This window comes from Toxorhynchites rutilus, chromosome 2 (assembly GCF_029784135.1).
Source record: "Toxorhynchites rutilus septentrionalis strain SRP chromosome 2, ASM2978413v1, whole genome shotgun sequence".
NCBI classification, from domain to species: domain Eukaryota; kingdom Metazoa; phylum Arthropoda; class Insecta; order Diptera; family Culicidae; genus Toxorhynchites; species Toxorhynchites rutilus.
The window spans coordinates 269,138,829-269,158,757 of NC_073745.1; the positions used below are offsets into that span (position 1 = coordinate 269,138,829).

Sequence of the window (19,929 nt, forward strand, 5' to 3'; positions counted from 1 at the left end):
GACACAGTGCGCAATGTTTGCGCTGATCGAATGCATCCGTCAGCTCTGACGCGGCAACAGCAGATCGGCGGAGAGATGAGCGGACGATGGACTCAACGCTATAGATCGCCGGGATGATCGCTCTGTTTGAAGCTGAAAACACCGCTGCATTTCCTCTGTCGCTGATCCTATCTCTCGTCAGCATCAGCATATGTGTTTGTTTAACTTTTTAAAGTCTTCTCCTTTTTCTTACACTCATCATAACCACGTTTCATTAGCCATTAGACCCAGCAGCCTGCGTGCGGGGGACAGACGCACACGACGATGAGACGACTAATTCATTCTCAGAACGAACCGATTTTGATTACCTATGCCAGTTACCCAGTGCCGGCGAAAGAAGAAGAATTTCATTCATAAACCGCCATCGAGCCGTTTGCCGAGGGGCACAATCAGAGCAACAAGTCTGTAGACAGATGGATCCCCCGATATGTGGTATGTATGTAACGAATGAATGAGATCCCGACGAATGGACCGAGATTCTTGAAAAGCCAAAAACAAAAAATCGCTCTGTGTTCTGCTGCTCCAGCGAGGATTGAGACGACCAGAAATCGAGATAAGCTGAGTGGCTTTTGGCTCTGAGACAAGAGACACGGCGGCGCTCGTAAACAGTGCCGAAGATTGTTGTGCTCTAATGCTGCTGCTGCTGCAAACGGTGGTTCTGCCGTCAAATATTGGTACTTGACGATGGTTGTTGACCTGCGAGGATTGACCTTCTGCTGACAGATTTCCTCCTCCGGTTGAATCGTGTCGAGGGTAATGAATTCACTCCCTAAACATTTTTGTATTCAACATATTGCAACATATTGTGTTACTCTGATGCTGCAGATACACAGAAAACTACATCGAACATTTTTGTGGTGATTATATAATTTCCGCAACCCAACTATGATTCACACATTTCGCCAATGAGCATCGTTTAGCTTTTATTGCCCAACATGACACGGCAAAATGCAGAACATACACAAACCGAAGTTGTCGCCAACAATTCGACGGTTGTCGTTTTCCCGTGTCAGGGAAAAACACCCTTCTCTTGTATTTTTTTTTCTTTTTTCCCTTAATTTCCACTCGTATTCATTCGCACTCAGCGGCAGTGGCAAAGATCCGTGTCTGATCTTTGTTTTTCTTCCCATCTCGAGGTGCCCTTCGCGCAATTTAAACGAGCCAAATTTTGTTGTTGCGAAAAGCACCATCAACGTGAACCCTTTCAGCAATCCCAGAAGAAGAAAAAAAAAACACTCCCCACCCCAATCCGAGCGAGAAGGACGAACGAATCCTATGAAAATAAAAAAAATATTTCGCCTTTTTGAAACGAAAACAACAGCACTCGAACTTTCACACCCCGCCAACATCTGATGCCTGTCTGACATCATTGGTTCGCTTCCAGTGATGCTCAATTTCCCAACCCCAGAAAAGAGCGAGGAAAAATGAGAAGAAGTGGGTGAATTAGGCCAACCAAATGGTATAATCATCATCACGATTAAGGGATATGGCCTTGCTGCGCTTCGCCGGAAAATTTTTCTCATTTTTTTTTTGCAAAAATGGAAACAACTTTCGATGGGTTTTTTTTCCTCTCCGGAGGCGTGATAACTAAGTGCAGGTGGAAGAAAGTGCTAATTCGTACTCTTTAAGCTGTGTTTGGGTGTGTATTTAGCATTGGAATGCTGAAAAAACCTCGATGTAATGGAGCAAAACAGTTTGCTGAATGAGAGAAAAGTGCTCTTATCTTCGGGTAATTATGTTTCGAGTTTGCGAGATTCTTAAAACAAAACTGCGATTCCGTACGTTCCAAATTAGTTCGTTGTTTTTTTTTTTGAGCTGTAAAACATTTATGAAGAAGTATGCTTGGAAGAGAGTTAATTAAACCTAGGTTTCTTCCCGAGAACGCTATAAATATATGAAATAGAAACCCTACACGATCTTCGGTTGTCAAATGAAGAATATTGTCAAATGAAATGTGAAATGAAAACTTAAAACTACTTACATTATCCATTGGATAATATCCAAGATCGACAGCAATTTCTTAAAAATTAACTTATGTGTCAAATAAAATATTTAGTTATGAACAATTATGATGACGATGAATTCATTTAGAAGAATGCCTTCAATATAAAATAACAAAACCAAAATTCGACAAAATTTAGTTCAGTAAAATCAGTTCAGGAAATCAAAGTTAGTTCATAACATTCGCCCCATTTGCTTCCGAAACAAGAGGGGATGTAGCTCAGTGGTAGAGCGTTCGCTTTGCATGTGAAAGGCCCCGGGTTCGATCCCCGGCATCTTTTCAGTTAGCTTTTTTTTGACATCTCTTGTTAAAACATCGGTCTCGTCACGAAAAACGTCCAATTTTTTTGCACCAATCGTTTTGGACTCTTCCCAACAATTCATTGCAATATAGAAAACTAGCTGACCCAGCAAACTTCATCACATCCACGTTTTCTTACTAAGCGCACGTTCATGGGTCCAATCGTAGAATTGTTCATTGATTGAGCTTCTAATCTACCCTTTGAAATTATTTTTTACCATAAAATTTCAGTACTTCTACCAAAACTCGACATTATAATATCAGATTATTTTCAGACACAATTTCATTCACTTGCAAATAACATGTTTCTCCGTTACATGGAATAAATGTTTGGTACTGAAAATATGATAGAATGAACCCTAAGCCCTAAATCGGACGATTCCTTTCTCGAGTTTTGCTCTTAGCAACACATTCGGCAATTCATTTTTATTTATATAGATAGCAGACGATATAGGAGTGCGTTTTATCACATTAAAATCCATTTCCACTATCGAACGAAGATCAATTTCGTTACCGCAAACATCAAATGGACTAACAACGCTCGTCAGTATGCAATTGTAGAACACATGCGAACTGAATTTTCCGAATTTTCTCTATTTTCCTTCAGAGTTTTCCGAAAATTTTCAATTGTCATGTTTGGTTGGAATATGTGTATTATTTTTATGGAACCCCCTCTCCACTCCAGAGATGGGAGGGGCGTCATGCCCTCATAGAAACATTTCTCGTACCCAAAAACCCTCACATAACAAATTTGGCTCCATTTGCTTTTTTAGTCCTCGAGTTATGCAGAAATTTGTGTTTCATTTGTATGGCAGCCCCCCTTAGAGAGAGGGGAAGAGTGTCGAACCACCATAGAAACGTTTATCGATCCCTAAAACCTCTGTATGCCAAGTTTGATTCCATTTGCTTGATTAGTTCTCGAGTTATTCAGCGCACCCCTTCGTCCCTGTAGAGAGGGAGGATGAGTATCTAACCACCATAGAAACATTTATTGCACCCTAAAACCTACACATGCCAAATTTGGTTCTGTTTGCTTGATAAGTTCTTGAGTTATGCAGACATGTATGCTTCATTTGTATGGTGGCCCCCCATAGAGAGGGGGAAGGAGTGTCTAACCACCGTAAAAACATTCATTGCACCCTAAACCCTCCACATGTCAAATTTGGTTTCATTTGCTTGATTAATTCTCTAGCTATGCAGAAATTTGTGTTTCATTTGTATGGGAGGCCCCCTTTTGGGGAAGAGGGAGGAGTGTCGAACTGCCATAGAAACGTTTATCCCTTAAGCCTCTATATGCTAAGTTTGATTCCATTTGTTTGATAAATTCTCGAGTTGTTCGGCAAACCTCCCCCCCCCCCCTTTTTAGGGAGGGGAAAGCAGTGTCGAACCACTCATAAAAACATGTATTGCTCTCTAAAATCTTCATATGCCAAATTTGGCTTCATTTCCTTGATTTGTTTTCGAGTTATGCTGAAATTCGTTTCTCATTGTATGGCAGCTCCCCCTTAGAGAGGGAGTTGAGTGTCTAACGACCGTAAAAACATTTATTGCACCCTAAAACCTCCACATGCCGAATTTGGTTTCATTTGCTTGATTAATTCTCGAGTAATGCAGAAATTTGTGTTTCATTTGTATGGCAGCCCACCTTAAAGAGATAACACGGAGTAGAAAATCAGGCACCGATACGACCGAAACAAGCTACGGATCATCTGGTTTGGTGTGTCATTGTGTCAACATCGTTGCCGGTGTGCGTTGAGTGAGTTTAAAAACTGCCTTTCACAAGGCATAAGCGGAGTTTAGGTCGAGTTTCAAAAAAGGGATTTTCTCATGGCTTGAGACGAATGAACTAAAAAATTTAAAATCTCTATAATATAAAAACCCGAACCGAAGCTGCTCTTGGTATAGAGTCAAGCTCAAGCTCTTGGTATAGAGTTTCGTATTCTCTAAAATTGGCTTTGTTCAAGGCTAGACGCGAATAAACTGAACAGTTCAAAGCATCTGTAATCCACAAACTAAAACAAAGACAGGTACAGTCTATCAAAGATCAAGGTACCATACCCCTGCGAGAGAAAACAAAAGAACTCGCCACGAGTAGGATGAAGGCAGGATAGGCGGAAGTTCCCATTGAATATTTTCCGTAAGAACATACACAAAACAAAACAGTCCTTCTTAGGATCGCAACATGTTATGATACGAAAAAAGTTGACTATAATTATTTCACACTTTTTAAATATATTCAAAGATAATCGCACATGTGTACTTTATAGTTTTTCCTTCGAACAGGGATTATGTAGTAACTGAAAAAATATGAAACCTGAAAAATTTTGACCATCTCCATCTCCACGTAACCTTTATTTACTATATCAATAATGAAAGCTATCAATTGTTGGAGCAAACCACCAAATCGACACATTTCTTCTCGTGGTTTTCGCTTTTTTTTAATAAATTCAATAAATCAGTATATTTATTAAATCGTTTAATAAATTACAACAAAAAATATCAAACATATCTTAGAAAAAAAAGCGACATATCGGTTATCTTAAGAGATAGAATGTCTAGAGGATAACTGTCGAGCTCTAAATGCCAATTTCCACTTAAATGCATCTCCTGGACCATTGTGCAATGGTCCAGGAGATGTAAAAAGGCGCTATATCGATTATTTCAAAAGATAGAAAAAAGCTTTGTTCTACAAAGTTGTTTAAAACAACTGGGGCTACAACATTATTGAACTATGTTTATGTCTATCTATAAAGATAAGAAAGCTAGATTTTTCATTTCATCGACAATTTTGGTCACCCTATTTTTGATAACATAAAAATGAACGCTCTATCATATTTAACAACTTTGTCTAAGACAGTTTTTGTCTAAACAATAAATATCTCCCACAAAATTGTTTTTAGTGCCTTCTATCTGAGTTGCATCAGGGTAACTATGAAAAACCCGTTTTTTACTCTAACTTTTATATTTAAAATTCTACATCAAAATGGTCTTCGTACGACTTTTAGAACTTATCAATACCAACATTTTGCGATGTAGAACATGTCAATATCTTAATCTTGCTCAAAGTTATTGATGGGTTTTCATCCAAAAAATCATGATTTCAATTTTAATTTACTCAAACACAAAAAAATAACATAGTTTTGAAAATCACATATTATATAGAGTGAAATATGCTCTTTCAAATTCCGTCAACAAACATTTTTTATGTTTGCCCCAGAAAGAATGGCAAACAAATGAAAAGAGCGTGTTTTTGAGTAAAGTTGTAAAGTTGAGATATTGACAAGATCTTATTTCAAGATATAGAGAAAAACTTTGTTCTACAAAGATGTCTCAAATAATTGGAGCTACAACATTGTCGAACTATGTTTACCTCTATCTATAAAGATAAGAAAGTTAGATTTTTTATTTCATTGACAGTTTTGGTCACCCTATTTTTGACAACATAAAAACGAGCGCTCTATCATGAGTAACAACTTTGTCTAAGACAGTTTTTGTCTAGAGAATAACTGTCAAGCTCTAAATGCTAATTTCCACTTAAATGCATCTCCTGGACCATTGCACTATGGTCCAGGAGGTGCATTTAAGTGGAAATTAGCATCTAGAGCTCGACAGTGATTCTCTAGACAAAAACTGTCTTCGACAAAGTTGTTACATATAATAGAGCGCTCATTTTTATGTTATCAAAAATAGGGTGACCAAAATTTACGATGAAATAAAAAGTCTAATTTTCTTATCTTTATAGATAGAGGTAAACATAGTTCGACAATATTATAGCTCTGGTTATTTTAAGTAACTTTGTGGAACAATATTTCTTTCTATCTCTTCAAATAACCGATATAACGTTTTTTCTCTAGGTTGAGTTAGGGTTACCATGAAAAAAAAGGTTTTTTTGCTCTAACTTTTATATGTAAAATTCTACATCAAAACTGTCTTCGAATGACTTTTAGAGCTTTCCAATCCACGCATTTTACGGTGCATAACTTGTATGTATCTCAATTCTACTCAAAGTTATTGATGTTTTTTTCCCCGAAAACACGACCTTTTCATTTGCTTGTCGTTCTTTTTGGGGCAAACATAATAAAAAAAATTTTGATAGCATTTCAAAGAGCACATTTGACTCTACATAAGGTGAAACTTTCAAAAGAGTGTTATTTTTTGTATTTGAGTAAATTAAATTTGTTTTGGGTATAAATGAACAAGTTGCAAATTTTAAATGCATATAGTAAGCGTAGACTTTAAAGCAGCATCACTTCAGTTCAGTCTTATAGCCACTCAACATGGAGGTTCAAAGAAGACACATTGTTGATTTCCTTTTTCGGTGGACGAAATATAGAAGATGCATTTAAATATTGCAACTTGTTCATTTATATGCAAAAACTCATAATTTCAAATTTAATTTACTCAAATACAAAAAATAACACTCTTTTGGAAGTTACACCTTATGTAGAATCAAATGTGCTCTTTAAAATGTCATCAATATTTTTTTATTATGTTTGCCCCAAAAAGAACGACTAGCAAATGAAAAGGTCGTGTTTTCGGGGAAAAAACATCAATAACTTTGAGTAGAATTGAGATACATTCAAGTTATGCACCGTAAAATGCGTGGATTGGAAAGCTCTAAAAGTCATTCGAAGACAGTTTTGATGTAGAATTTTACATATAAAAGTTAGAGCAAAAAAACCTTTCTTTTTCATGGTAACCCTAACTCAACCTAGAGAAAAAACGTTATATCGGTTATTTGAAGAGATAGAAAGAAATATTGTTCCACAAAGTTACTTAAAATAACCTGGGCTACAATATTGTCGAACTATGTTTACCTCTATCTATAAAGATAAGAAAGTTAGATTTTTCATTTCATCGACAATTTTGGTCACCCTATTTTTGATAACTTAGAAATGAGCGCTCTATTATATGTAACAACTTTGTCGAAGACAATTTTTGTCCAGAGAATCACTGTCGAGCTCTAGATGCTAATTTCCACTTAAATGCACCTCCTGGACCATAGTGCATTGTGCATTGTGCAATGTACAAAGTGGTCAGTCAAATCGTCCAATGTAACATTTTTCGCTCGACAGTCACGATTGGTTTTTAAGAGTTGTTATTGATTGCCAGTGGTTAACGTAGTGATAAAGATCGTTTCGTTTTGAAACAATTCGCGGAACAATGTTCCGGCCTTTAACTTCCTTTTTCTCGAGTTGATGTGAATGTTACATAGGACCTTTTCAAATGTTACGCGAGAATTGCTCGTTCGTTTTCTGGAATAAGGCCCATAGTAATTCTAATGACCTTCTCCAAATTTGTCAGTGAATGGTAGACTCTTGCTCTTCTGTTTTGAAGTTGGCTTTCACATTATCTGAACAATGATGTAAACGAGCTTATAGATGGATAGTTTAGTGATTGCTATTTTGATAAATAGGGTACCAATGAAAATTATCATCTCTAATTTCAAAAAGTTACCTCATAAAACATGTTCACCACCTCGAAAAAACACTCTATGACAAATATTAGCTCAAACGGACTTAAGGGAGAGTGGCGCAAAGCGGTAAAAGTTTGAGTTTTTGAAAATCGAAAAATCACCCAAGGAAGGAGTAAAGGAAATCGGGGGTTTCGAAAAAAAATGTTGATGCCAAATGTCTTAAAATTGCATGAAACGTCGAGATCTAGTGTGATTTCGAAATTTTTTTTCGTCAAAACTCGACACTCTCGGACTTTTTTTTTTGGAATACGAAACGAAACGTATGGTTTTGGGTGACAATAAAAATTGTTATCTCGGTTTTTCATTCGGAACTTGCTGCGAAATGTTTATTTGCACGATAATATAGCCTTTGCAAAATATTAGCTCATTCGAACTTCATTCATTAGTGTCACAGACGTAAAAATTTGAATTTTTTTTAAACGAGATTCGAGATTTACTGTTATCTCGAAAAAAAATTGTGTTTTTGGCGCTTGGTCGTTTTTTCGTCTGAAAACTCGATTTCTGACAAAAAAAAATTTAGATAACTGTAAGTCTCGATGTGTCATGCAATTTTAAGACATTTGGCATCAAAAAAAAAATTTAAACCCCCGATTTCCGGTGATTTTTCGGTTTTGAAAAAACTCAAGTTTTAACGTCTGCAACACTAATTAATGAAGTTCGAATGAGCTAATATTTTACATAGGGTATACCCCTATACCTATACCTATACCCCTAGAAAACCCCTATTATCTGGACCTACCGCATAGGGAATGAACCATTGGAAAGGACACGCGTTGTGAAGGACCTCGGTGTAATGCTGGACTCAGAGCTAAACTTCCGTGAACATTATGACTATGTCATCAAAAAAGCCAACCGCAACTTAGGGTTCATCTATATTTTAGTTTAGTCCGGTCCACATTGGAAACAGCGGTTGTAGTATGGAGTCCCTTTCGCAGGGTATGGATCGAAAGGATTGGGAGAATAGAATCGAAGTTTTTGAGGTACGCATTGAGATTTCTGCCTTGGCAAAACCCAAATGAGCTCCCATCGCATGAAAGCCGATGCCGTCTGCTGGGAATGGATACACTGGAGAAGAGACGGAACATAATTAAAGCCACATTCGTCGGAAAACTTCTTCTTGGCTAGATCGATGCCCCATGGATTCTCGCTCGAATCAATATTAACGTTGTACCACTACCACTCAGACAGCGGAGTTTCCTTCGACTTCCACCACACCGAACAGATTATACTCAGCACGAACCAGTTTTATCTATGTGTGTTCTTTCTAATTCTTTTTATTATTTGTTTGATTTCAATGTGAGCTGTAAAGTTTTCCGTGATCGAATTTTAAATGTAGTTTAAGTGTAGTATTCATGTAGACCTTGAAGCCCGATGGATGAATTGTAAAACAATAAACAATAAACAATTATCGTGCGAATCAACATTTTGCAACAAGCTCGGAATGAAAAATGGAGATAATTATTTTTATTGGCACTTAAAACCATATGTTTCGTCTCGTACTCCGAAAAAGGGTCCAGAATGTCGATTTTTGATATTTTTTTTCCGAGATGACACTAGATCTCGACGTTTCATGCAATTTTAAGACATTTGGCATCAATTTTTTTTTCGATAACCCTGATTTCCCCCTTTGGGCGATTTTTCGATTTAAAAAAAAAAACTCAAACATTGACCGCTTTGCGCCACTCTCCCTTAAGTACGATTGAGCTGATATTTGGTATAGGGTGTTTTTTTCGTGGTGGTAAATTTTGTATAGGGTAACTTTTTGAAATTTTAGGGTCGATATTTTCCCATACATTCATTGGCACCCTATTGATAAAACATAGTTTTCATGCTTAAATATATTTTTTTCGTGTTTGAACTTCACTTTCAGTCGTGATTTTTTGGTAATTTTTTGTCATCATTTAAGACAATGATGATAACAACAGTTGCGTTATCCGCAATTTTAATTATCCGCGCTGGCTTTGCCAGACTATTCCACGGATAATCGGCGTTCTGCTGTATTTATATTGTAGCTGAAATCCAGAATTAAATTCCCCTTTCGAGATTCCGTTTCTATAAAAAAAATTAGTGACTATGAACGACTTATAAGCTCACATTTCTAGATTTAAATTTCATGTTGGATGAGGACTCCGATTTCAGATTTCAGATGTTATTATAGGTTTCCAGATTTTTCGTTCTTGAATCAGTATTCATATTTCAGGAATAAATTCCAGATTTAGTTTTTCCTGCTTCTCTCAGCTCTCTTTCAGCAAATTAACGTCGAAAATTATCCTTGAAACTGCTTCGAGAGAACGTTATTTTTATTAGTTTTTAAAAGCATGTCACAAGTGTCACAATAAGATACCTTCATTAACTCTAAGGATAACACTTGCATTTATATTCTTGCCTATTTTAGAGAAATCCAAGTGCCTTGTTGATTCGGCAGGAGCGTATTATACCGATCTCTTTTAAGTAACCAATTTGCTTTTCGTTTTCAATCTTTTTTACGTCTTATCCCGGCTTGTGATGTCAAAATAAATACTTCATGTCATTGCTAATCCCACAACCTACAATAATGGTTCGTCATGAAAGGAATAGTTAATCGGATTATCAATTTCTGAATCAATACTTCGTGCTTCCTCTGTTTAGGAGGATACAAACCACTTTTCATCCGTACGCAAACATCCAATAGAAAATTAGTTCTTAGTAGCTGAGCTAAGTAAAAAAAATAATATTTATCATTCTTTTTTTTTCTTGGCTTCCTTACAGGTTCTGCCATCAAACATTTAACAACAGTAACAACACACGGGCGACAACGGCAGGGAGCAACGAATTTACGATACTTTTTTAGGACATACCAAAACGAAGAGGACGACGCCGCGCCGTGCAAGACGAAGGAGAAATATACGGTAAGTTGGAACACACTATCTTCTATTTTGGCTAGTAAATTATGAACCATTTTACTGTTTTTGTCAGCAACAACAACTACCGGGGGATATTTTCTTGGCAGTAATCCCAGTTGTGATTTGTTTTATCGCAGCGTTTCGATTTGGCAGATTCAAGAATAAATTATTTTGAAAAAAAATAAGAATTTTAAACTTATTCTTTTCATTAGTTAATAAAATGTACGACGGTAGAGAAACATTCCTCCTAACAAGGCTGGAATAAGTACGCTTCTTCCCATAAAACCCGTATCTATTTTCGCATTCCGTGAGCTTCTCCGGCGCCATCATCGTGTAAAAATTCGCCTATTCCTTTGGCCATGGCTTGAAATTCCTGACCTCACTTTAACGACCCGGTTGTATGTGCGCAGTTAAAAATTCGATAAAAGCTCTCAAATTGTGTGTACTGTTAACCATCATTGGCTCCCGAGCCGGCTGGTTTTGGTGGATAGACACGGATGCACGCAAGTCTGGAATTCCAAACCCACCCGGGTGTGCCCAAATGCTAGATTTAGCGCGGATTTTACGTTTATTCTCGCTTTGAGCAACGCGTTAACACGTTTTATTACTATTTATTAAAAGCTATCAAACGGATGATTAAAGGCTTCTCTTCATTTTTATTGGCGTGGGCGCAGGCGGACGTGAAGTTATGACGAGGTGAACACGTAGCTAAGCGCTTTGCAAAGTCGCGCATTTCTGATTTTCAGCTCGAAGCTGCTCGATTATTTGGAAATCGACTGAAAGACACCAAAACGAAACTAAGGAGAAAGAGAAAAAAAAACTTGCAAAACGATCCAGATTATATCGAAGCGGAGATTGTATCATTCCCGGAAACTGTTTGGCAATTCCGGCCATGTCCTTCCGTGCCACCCGGGTCACACCGCTGCACAGTTTTCTGATCTTGCGAAAGTTTGTCCCGTTTGCAGTGGGTGAAAGCGGAAACCGCTTTCCCGCGTATTGGAAGATCAAAGCTTGGCTGATAGCCGTTTTTATTTAGAAATTTATACGATTTCCCGCACTGATTTGAAATTTTTATGAAGCTTCATGTTTTATGCGCGCGGATTGGGTTACTTTTCGATGGTGCCCTGGCACGGAAGGACGTGACCGGATTCGCAAGCACAGTGGTATAACTATCGGGTGGGACGAAGAGCTTTCAGAACTTAGTCAGTTGAATTACGTTAGCTTGAGTTAGGTGGGGATGGCTTCGTACAAAGTGGGTGGAAAGCTGCTGTTCATAAATAAGCGCAATGTTGTATCGTTGTATCGATTCTAAACCAGAAGGCCATTTTCAAGGAGTCACTGCTGTATTAGATTCCTGAACAATTTAAATTTCATGTGAAAGTAAGTGACTAACTTCAAACATATCATTCAAAGTACCGACCAGCAGAAGTCTTTACTTTTTGTATCTTTCTGGTAGGAATAAACGGGATACAGTCGACAGTCGATTCATTTTTGAGTATTCTTCGTAAGAAATAGAGTGCGGCTCGACGACGCTATCAAACGGAACCAAAGTGATAATCAAAAGCAAAAATTGGTAGTTTCTCACTGATTTAGTTATAAGTGATCGAGCATTGTCATGTTGAAAAACTACTATGACATGTGCTTAAAACTGCTATATTAGGTCAAACCCCCGTTTGCGATTGCGGCGTATCATGGGCGCCGTCCACAAATTACGTAACGCAAAAAAATCGAGTTTTAGACCACCTCCCCCAGCCGCCCTTTTCCTCGTAAGTCACCTCGATTTAATTCAACACATTTTATTAATATCGCGATTAATTGCACGAACTGATTTTTTCGGTTTCTAAGTTACCAACTGAATAAATTTGGACAGAGATTCGCGTTCTCTATACGCTGGCGGCAACAACAATCCGGTTCGATTGCGATTTTGCCTTCGAATATTTGAAGTTGTTTGAAATCTTAATGAATTAGTGAGTAAATTCATGCGTAGACTTGTTTTTAGAAAAAACTACCTTCAATGTCGGATAAAATTTACTTTCGTCAAAAATATTCACACCGCATAACGTCTTTCGGACATAACCATTGGGCATTCATCAAGAAATGTTATGATCCTGATAAGTAAAAGTGAAACAAAGAGAGCAAGAGTTCTGGTTGTTGAGTCAATGCTCATTTGACTTTGCACCTGCACAGCACAATTCTGAGAATGTTACTATTAGTAATATCTTGACAAATATTGCGAATATTTTTGAAAGTTGTGAGCCGTTTAATAGGAGACATATTTCCACAACTTCCAATGCATAATACTTACCTGTAGTACAAATAGTTATTATTTAATAATTCATTTCAATAAATCATAACTTTTGAACTACAGGACAGATTTAGATGATCGATATATCAAATTAAAGCCAATGAGCTAGTTTTGTTTAAAAAAACATTACACTTGAAAAAAAAACAGATCTTGTTTTCGTAACTGTTGATTGCAATTGTTTTTCATAGCTATACGGCTTCGGAACTATGGTCACCATTTTTTAAATTTTTTCGTGAAAGCTGAGATTTTTTAAAATTACATATCCGAATATCAGAGAGGTGTTTTTTTCGTTTTCGAGTGATTTTGCAAAGTTAACATGTTTTCAGTTTTCGTTCAATATTCCTATGCGACTGGACAACATTTATGCGACTACAATCCAATGTTTATGCATATGTGGTATTTTATGTGGCTTCAAATTGGTATATCCATCATCTGAATCGGCTTGGTAGTTATAAAGTTATGATTTTAAAAATAGTCATTTTTGGAAAAAAAAAAAAGAGGAAAAATGATTTTTCGTATCATCGGTTAATTTTGAAAAATCACAACTCACAACACAAAATAACACATCTCTGGATTTAGGATATGTTATCTAAAAAAACAGGAAGTGGGTTATATCTATGGTATAACCGCAAGGGTGACGTAGGACTATCGTTGATTTAGAGATCATTTGTTTGAAGTTGAATCTAAATCCATTCTGAATGAATGAATAAATGAATATTTGGGGGACTTCGAAAACGAGAGCGTTACGTTGGAGGCACAAGGTTTTATGCATCCAATATAGGATACGAAAAACCTTGTTCTGAAGAATAATCTTCAGAAGCTTTCCTGCTAACTGTACTTGATTGACAAATCACAAACCCAAATGTATTAAATGGATATTTTATGGATAGAAAACATTAAAATAAACTCTTTCGCTTGAATGCAATTTTCAATTCCAAGGGGAACTGGCAGATTATTTTCCAACAACGATTAGATATTTCCACATTTTCCTCGATACTGGAAGTCCACCAGTAGTTAATACTAACTCGATAACCACCTGTTAATAGCACTTGATTGAAAAATATTTGGTCACAGTGTTACATGGATAGAAAACATTAAAATAAACTCTTTCACATGAATGTATTTTTAAATTCCCAGAGGAACTGGCAGATTATATTCCAGAAATGATTAGATCTTTCCGGAACTTTCTCGATGCTGGATGGCATCCAAACGGAAATAATTACGCGCGTGTATGTGTGTGTAGCGATGTCTTCCCGGGGAACCGTTTGTGGCATCACTCTCCTCCTGATGGATTCCCTTCTGGCCTAAGGTGCACAAACAGGCTCTTGGTGACACCGTTCATTCGCGCTTTCATGATAAACGAAGAGCTTCACCACAACAGCGACAACATGCTCCAATCGCTGTTCAATTAGAACTGAGTGGATTTCCGAGCGGCGCTCGCTTATATACCGATTGGTGATTTCAATAGCCTGTTTTGAAAGCAATTTTAAGACTATTGAAACAAGTTTTTGGATCAAAAAGTAACAAGTATAGAACGCGTAGACATTTTATCTTTCGAATGAAGTGTTTATCATACCATTTCGTTCAGTTGTTTAGGAGCTATTAACGCTCAAAATCTCGGTCTCCGGCGTAACGCTTTCGTTTTCGAAACTTTGATTTTACACCCCGGTATAGAAATGAAAGACGTAGTCCTACGTCAAAAATTAAGCTTTCAAGAAAAAATATAAAAAATATAGCGCCCTTGGTCCCGAGACAATGTAAACTATAAATAAAATACAATCAATAATTACAAGACCGAAATCCAAAATTTCTGCAAGTATAATATTTTCCGAAAAGAGCAAATTGGCTTTAATTTGATATATCGATCATCTGAATCGGTGCAATAGTTCAAAAGTTGCGAGTTTAAAAAAAAGGAATTTTTGGAAAAAATTAGAAAAAAATTATCTTTCGGGCCACCCTAAAATGGCAATGGTCACCTATTTAATTCGATATGTAGATGTTGGAATTTTTCGGTACAGTAGTTCAAAAGTTATGAATCCAAAAAACCCATTTTTTTCCAAAAAATGGGAAAAAATGATTTTTTGGGCAACCCTAAAATGGAAATGATCAGCCTAATGATAAAAAATCCGGTTCAAAGTTTTGGGATAAAGAACAAAACTACCACTTTTCACGAAAATCTGAGAACCACTATATTGGTTTGACATGGAATGACTGTATATAAACATTTCCATCGCACTTCTAGGTGAATTGACTCTATTTTCTTAACTCAAATAATCATTCAAGATACTTACATGTTGTTAAATTATCTTGAAATTATTTTGAAATTTATTTCTAAACACAATTCCTAATAGAAAGTAATATTCCCTACTTCGACCCATTGTCACCCCCTCTAAGGGGTGAAATTGGGTCAACTTTCATTTAATCGTAGTTCAGTGAAAAATTAATATTATTCAACAATTCCTTGAACACTTACGAGTGTAACTACGTAATCAAAATTGTGTTTTACTCTAATTTACGATAGTTATTCAACAAAAAGTTCGAAAACTACCTACCTTTTGACCTATTTTCACCCCCCTCGACGGTATCACATTCTTGTACCCAAACAACACGGAAACAGTTCGCTGTTGTCACTCGTCAAAACAATTGATGTTTCCCAAATTAGGGGATAACTAATTTTGAAAGATATTTTTAATACTGCATTAACTGTAATAAAAAAGTGTGGTTTATATCTATGATATAACCGCAAGGTTGACGTGGGACTACCGTTGGCTTAGTAATCATTTGTTTGTATTGATTAAATGAAACAATTTTCGCGCATTGACATAGGGAAACAAATTGCGACATATGGCCAGTTTGTGTATTGTTCACGCAAGAGCAAAACTGAATTATCAATCAACCATCTGCTGCCAGAAAAATATCCGAGGCATAGGAATCTCAACTAAGCAATAATAAAATGACACAAATAAAAATAGGTTGAGACAGCGTAGTTCCTCTAGTAACGATAGTACCATTGAAAAAGAAGAAGAAGAAGAGTTATACTGATGTATAAAAAAGCGTAAAAAGGTAAAAAAGATGTTGTTACAAAAACTTATTTTTCTTTCATATGCCATCCTTTATATGACAACCGGCGGCCATATATATTACCTTTCATTTTTAACCATAGTTCTTCTTAAATACATGTTTGATGTAGGATCAGATCTTTGAAAGAAAGGTGCCAAAGCAGAAAACAGGTAACTTTTTTTTAATTAATATTAACGTTAATAATTTTTTTTGTCGTGAACGGATTTTGTTGATTTGCATACCAATCGATTTTTCAAGATTTGTTTGTTATGTTATACATTACAATCCCCTAGTCTATAAATGGTTTGAGTTGATGAAAACTGGAAACATTCCCATACATTTAGTTTGTCCATTTCTACGCTTACCTGCCCGTTCCATCAAAAAATGAGAAACTTACGAAGGGAGATTTTTATATTCCACTGTTAATCAGATGTAAATCGATCGCTCGAAATCCAAATGCAGAGAACTAACACTGCACCATATGACCGGAAATACTGCACCACACAACTGGTTCGATCCAGATTTTCTGTTGCCATTCTGCGAAAGGTACCGCATAACACAATCTATGGATCATTGTATTGGAAAACAGTTTTTAATGAAGCGTTGTAATTTTGCTGAGAAATATTAAAAAAACTACTTGGATATTTAATAAGTTCAGAGTTAGAGCGTTGTTCTTGACAGCAAGCAATCAACAGTACATATCAATGTTGCGTGTTAATTTGACAATTTTATCGAATTGGTTTCTTATTGCTTTGCGAAGCGTTCGCGCCCCTCACTCAGTGCTACCCTTCATTCGTTGGCTGTTGTCGGTGCTTTTTGTACGAAAGAGTTTATTCTTAAATTTCTGTAATGTCCATTCTCGTGGGCAATAATTTCGTAGTCGTATGCGGTCGTGTCTTTGACACCAACCTTATATTTTTTAATAATTTTTTAAGGAAAATTCATACAATTTTCCAGAAGTCACTCAAAGGTTTTTTTTGTTGAATTGCCTTTTTCAAGTTACATCAATCTTTGAAAAAGTGCAAAAAAAGTTAAGAATCGTAGTTGGAGATTGTTTTCAATTTCATAAAAAAAAAGTGTAAAATGCAAAAAAAAAATTGTTGAAGAATATTTTTCCTCCATTTGCGATTTGCCTTTTGCAACAACTTGTAGTCAAGTATATTTATTGGTCTTATTTGTTGGCTCATTCGTATATTATATCAAGTATATTTATTGGTCTTATTTGTTGGCTCATTCGAACTATTTCTGAAATGACCGTTTTAAGAGAATTGAATTCTTATAACAATTTTTGAAATACATATTTTCCAGTGTTAGCCATCAATTGTGATGTTTTTGACGATTTCTCATCAAAATTCAAACAATTTCTCAAAGCTCACATATAGTTAAATTTTTTGTAAAAGTTTCACAATAAAACTAAAAAGTTGTTGTTGGAAAAATTTATTTATACATACGACTATTTTTGCGACGATTCGTAGCAAAAACAGTTTTTTAATGACCCTTTGTCTTCGAAATGAAATTTTAAAAATGCATTTTAGTTTTCAGTGTTACACTTCGATTTTAATTTAATAATGTAAACAATAGTATCCTATAAGTCGTTCAATGAACCCATTAATTTAAGAGTTGCTATGTTCGAGCTATGTCGATTTATAATATAAACATAGAGAAGTTTGCCCTTTCCAAAAAATTGTTCGAACTTTCATTTTTGGGAGTGTGCTAAGATGCATAATTTGGTAGTGGCTCAAAAGTTATATGAAACTTAAAATTACAACGCCACTTTGAAGGCGGAAAAATCGCACAAATTCGCGAAAAATTGAATGATCAATCGTAATGTCACCTACCACCAGAAAGACCAAAAAATCTCATAAATTCAATCAACGGCAAATAAATCATAAAAATCAATCTGCAATTTATCATTTCGGATATTACTTCAGAATACATCAAACTGTTGCATAGCGAATTGCGAAAATTTTTTTTTAGTAAATTCTTCGGTGGCCTTGAAAAGCGCCCTGTTGTTAGGGAAGGATTTATTTTTGTTCTCGCAAGAACAAGCTGTCATATGTCGACATTTATGTCCATATTGCAAATGCACGCTTAGTGCATACCATCATCACCATTATATCACTGTGTGCTGGATCGGGTTGCAGTTCTCCTATACGAATTGACTAGTTGTACAGCTTTCTTGTACAGTGGGGCTTACGACGCAATGTTTCGTTTCTCTTCAGGCTCCAACGTATGTACTAGCGACATTAGAACAAAAAAGGAAAGCAGACAATAGATCGCTGGTTCGTACGTGTGTTGGCTTTCTTTGTCTTATTTTTAATATAAAATTTGAAAAGAATGATATGCACGATGAATAACTACGTTTGTTTTCTCAGGAGTATTGATGTATTCGAATTGTATTTCGCTGTTGCTGTAGTTGCCCTTTTTGGTCGGTACTATTCGTGGAGCACAAATTGAGTCAATCGAACGATTTAGTACGATTAGCTTCTTATTGTGAAGGATACATAAGAATATTTCCAATTAATTGATGTAAATATTTTTGCGATCTATGAAAAATAGTCAAATTATAAGCGATAAAAATCTTTCATTATTTCCTATATGATCAGTGCTTGAATTTTCAGATTTTTTTCTGCTTCTTAAAAGATTATGTTTTCTAAATAAAACACTGTTGAGTCGCTACGATTCCATCTATGTAACGGTTTAAGAGATATAGCAGCCCATGTAGTGTAGGTGAATTAAGTGTGTTTCTTCTCGAGAGCATTTCGTATTTTTCTGATATCTGATATATTCTCTATTCTTTAGATCTATTCAATCGTTTACCTGAAAAATAATGACTATATTTCTCAAATTATGAGGTTAATTACAAAAATTACCTAAATTAGGGGTACCGTTTTGGTTTTTTATGTATTGGCAGTTTGTATTTGATAATAAGTTATACATTTATAACCTTAATACGACTTTTCTTACAAAATTTATTTTTGTAATATTTTTGACAATTTTATAAAACTTTGTGGTTTCGATTTTTTAAGGAATTGGCTATTTTAGGTAATTTTAGTAATTAACTTAGTAATTTAAGAAATATAGTCATTATTTTTCAGATAAATAGATCTAAAGAATAGAGAATATCAGCCATTCCATGCCAAACCGATATAATGGTTCTTAGATCTTCGTGAAAGTGATATATTTGTTCTTTATCGTAAACAATTAGGCTCAATTTTTTTATTTTTTCGTTAGGGTGGCCATTTCCGTTTTAGGGTGATCCGAAAAATCACTTTTTTTTCCTAAAACGTCTTTTTCTACAATTCATAACTTTCGAACTACTGGACCGATTCCAGTGATCAACATATCAAATTGAAGCCAATAATCTTGTATGAAAAATACTCTAGCTGCAGAAAATTTAAATTTTGTGTCCGTTAATGTTGATTGTATTTGTTTTTTATATTTTTCATGGTCTCGGGATCAAGGGCGCTATATTTTTTAAATATTTTTTCTAGAAATCTGAGTATTTTTTACATTAAATATCTCGAAATCAGAGATGAGTTCTTTTTCTTTTTTATGTTATGGGTTTTTAAAGTTAACATGTTTTTAGTCTTCGTTCAATATTTCTATGCGACTATACTGGCTCTATACAAATAGAATCCAAAGTATTCGCTAGTGTGGTATTTTTTCAAAGAAAACTAGCTAAAATGATTCAACTTGCTATATCAATCATCTAAATCGGTACAGTGGTTCAAAAGTTATGATTTTTTTTAAATAATTTTTGGGATAAAGGTGAAAATTGATTTTTTCGTACACATTTCTGATTTTGAGATATTTTCTGTAAAAAATCTTCAGCTTTCTAGAAAAAATACAGAAAAATATGCCG

The 19,929-nt window shown here is 35.6% G+C and overlaps 2 protein-coding genes and 1 non-coding gene across 5 annotated transcripts in view; all 3 read left to right on the plus strand.

Moving 5' to 3' along the window:
• The window catches only part of LOC129766882 (uncharacterized), a 28,655-nt gene extending 16,937 nt beyond the window's left edge, over positions 1 to 11,718 (plus strand). The window contains exons 3-4 of the mRNA XM_055767483.1: positions 10,566 to 10,705; positions 11,665 to 11,718. Coding sequence (XP_055623458.1) covers positions 10,566 to 10,705; positions 11,665 to 11,718 — 194 coding nt within the window. The remainder of the gene's footprint in view (positions 1 to 10,565; positions 10,706 to 11,664) is intronic.
• LOC129768843 (uncharacterized) overlaps positions 1 to 19,929 on the plus strand; it is a 539,752-nt gene that overhangs the window by 206,176 nt on the left and 313,647 nt on the right. For all 3 annotated transcript variants that reach the window (XM_055770771.1, XM_055770770.1, XM_055770772.1), the window contains exon 2: positions 10,566 to 10,705. The gene's annotated coding sequence lies outside the window, so the exon portion shown is untranslated. The remainder of the gene's footprint in view (positions 1 to 10,565; positions 10,706 to 19,929) is intronic.
• Positions 2,250 to 2,321, plus strand: Trnaa-ugc (transfer RNA alanine (anticodon UGC)). Its single transcript has one exon. It is a non-coding gene; the product is annotated as a tRNA-Ala (tRNA).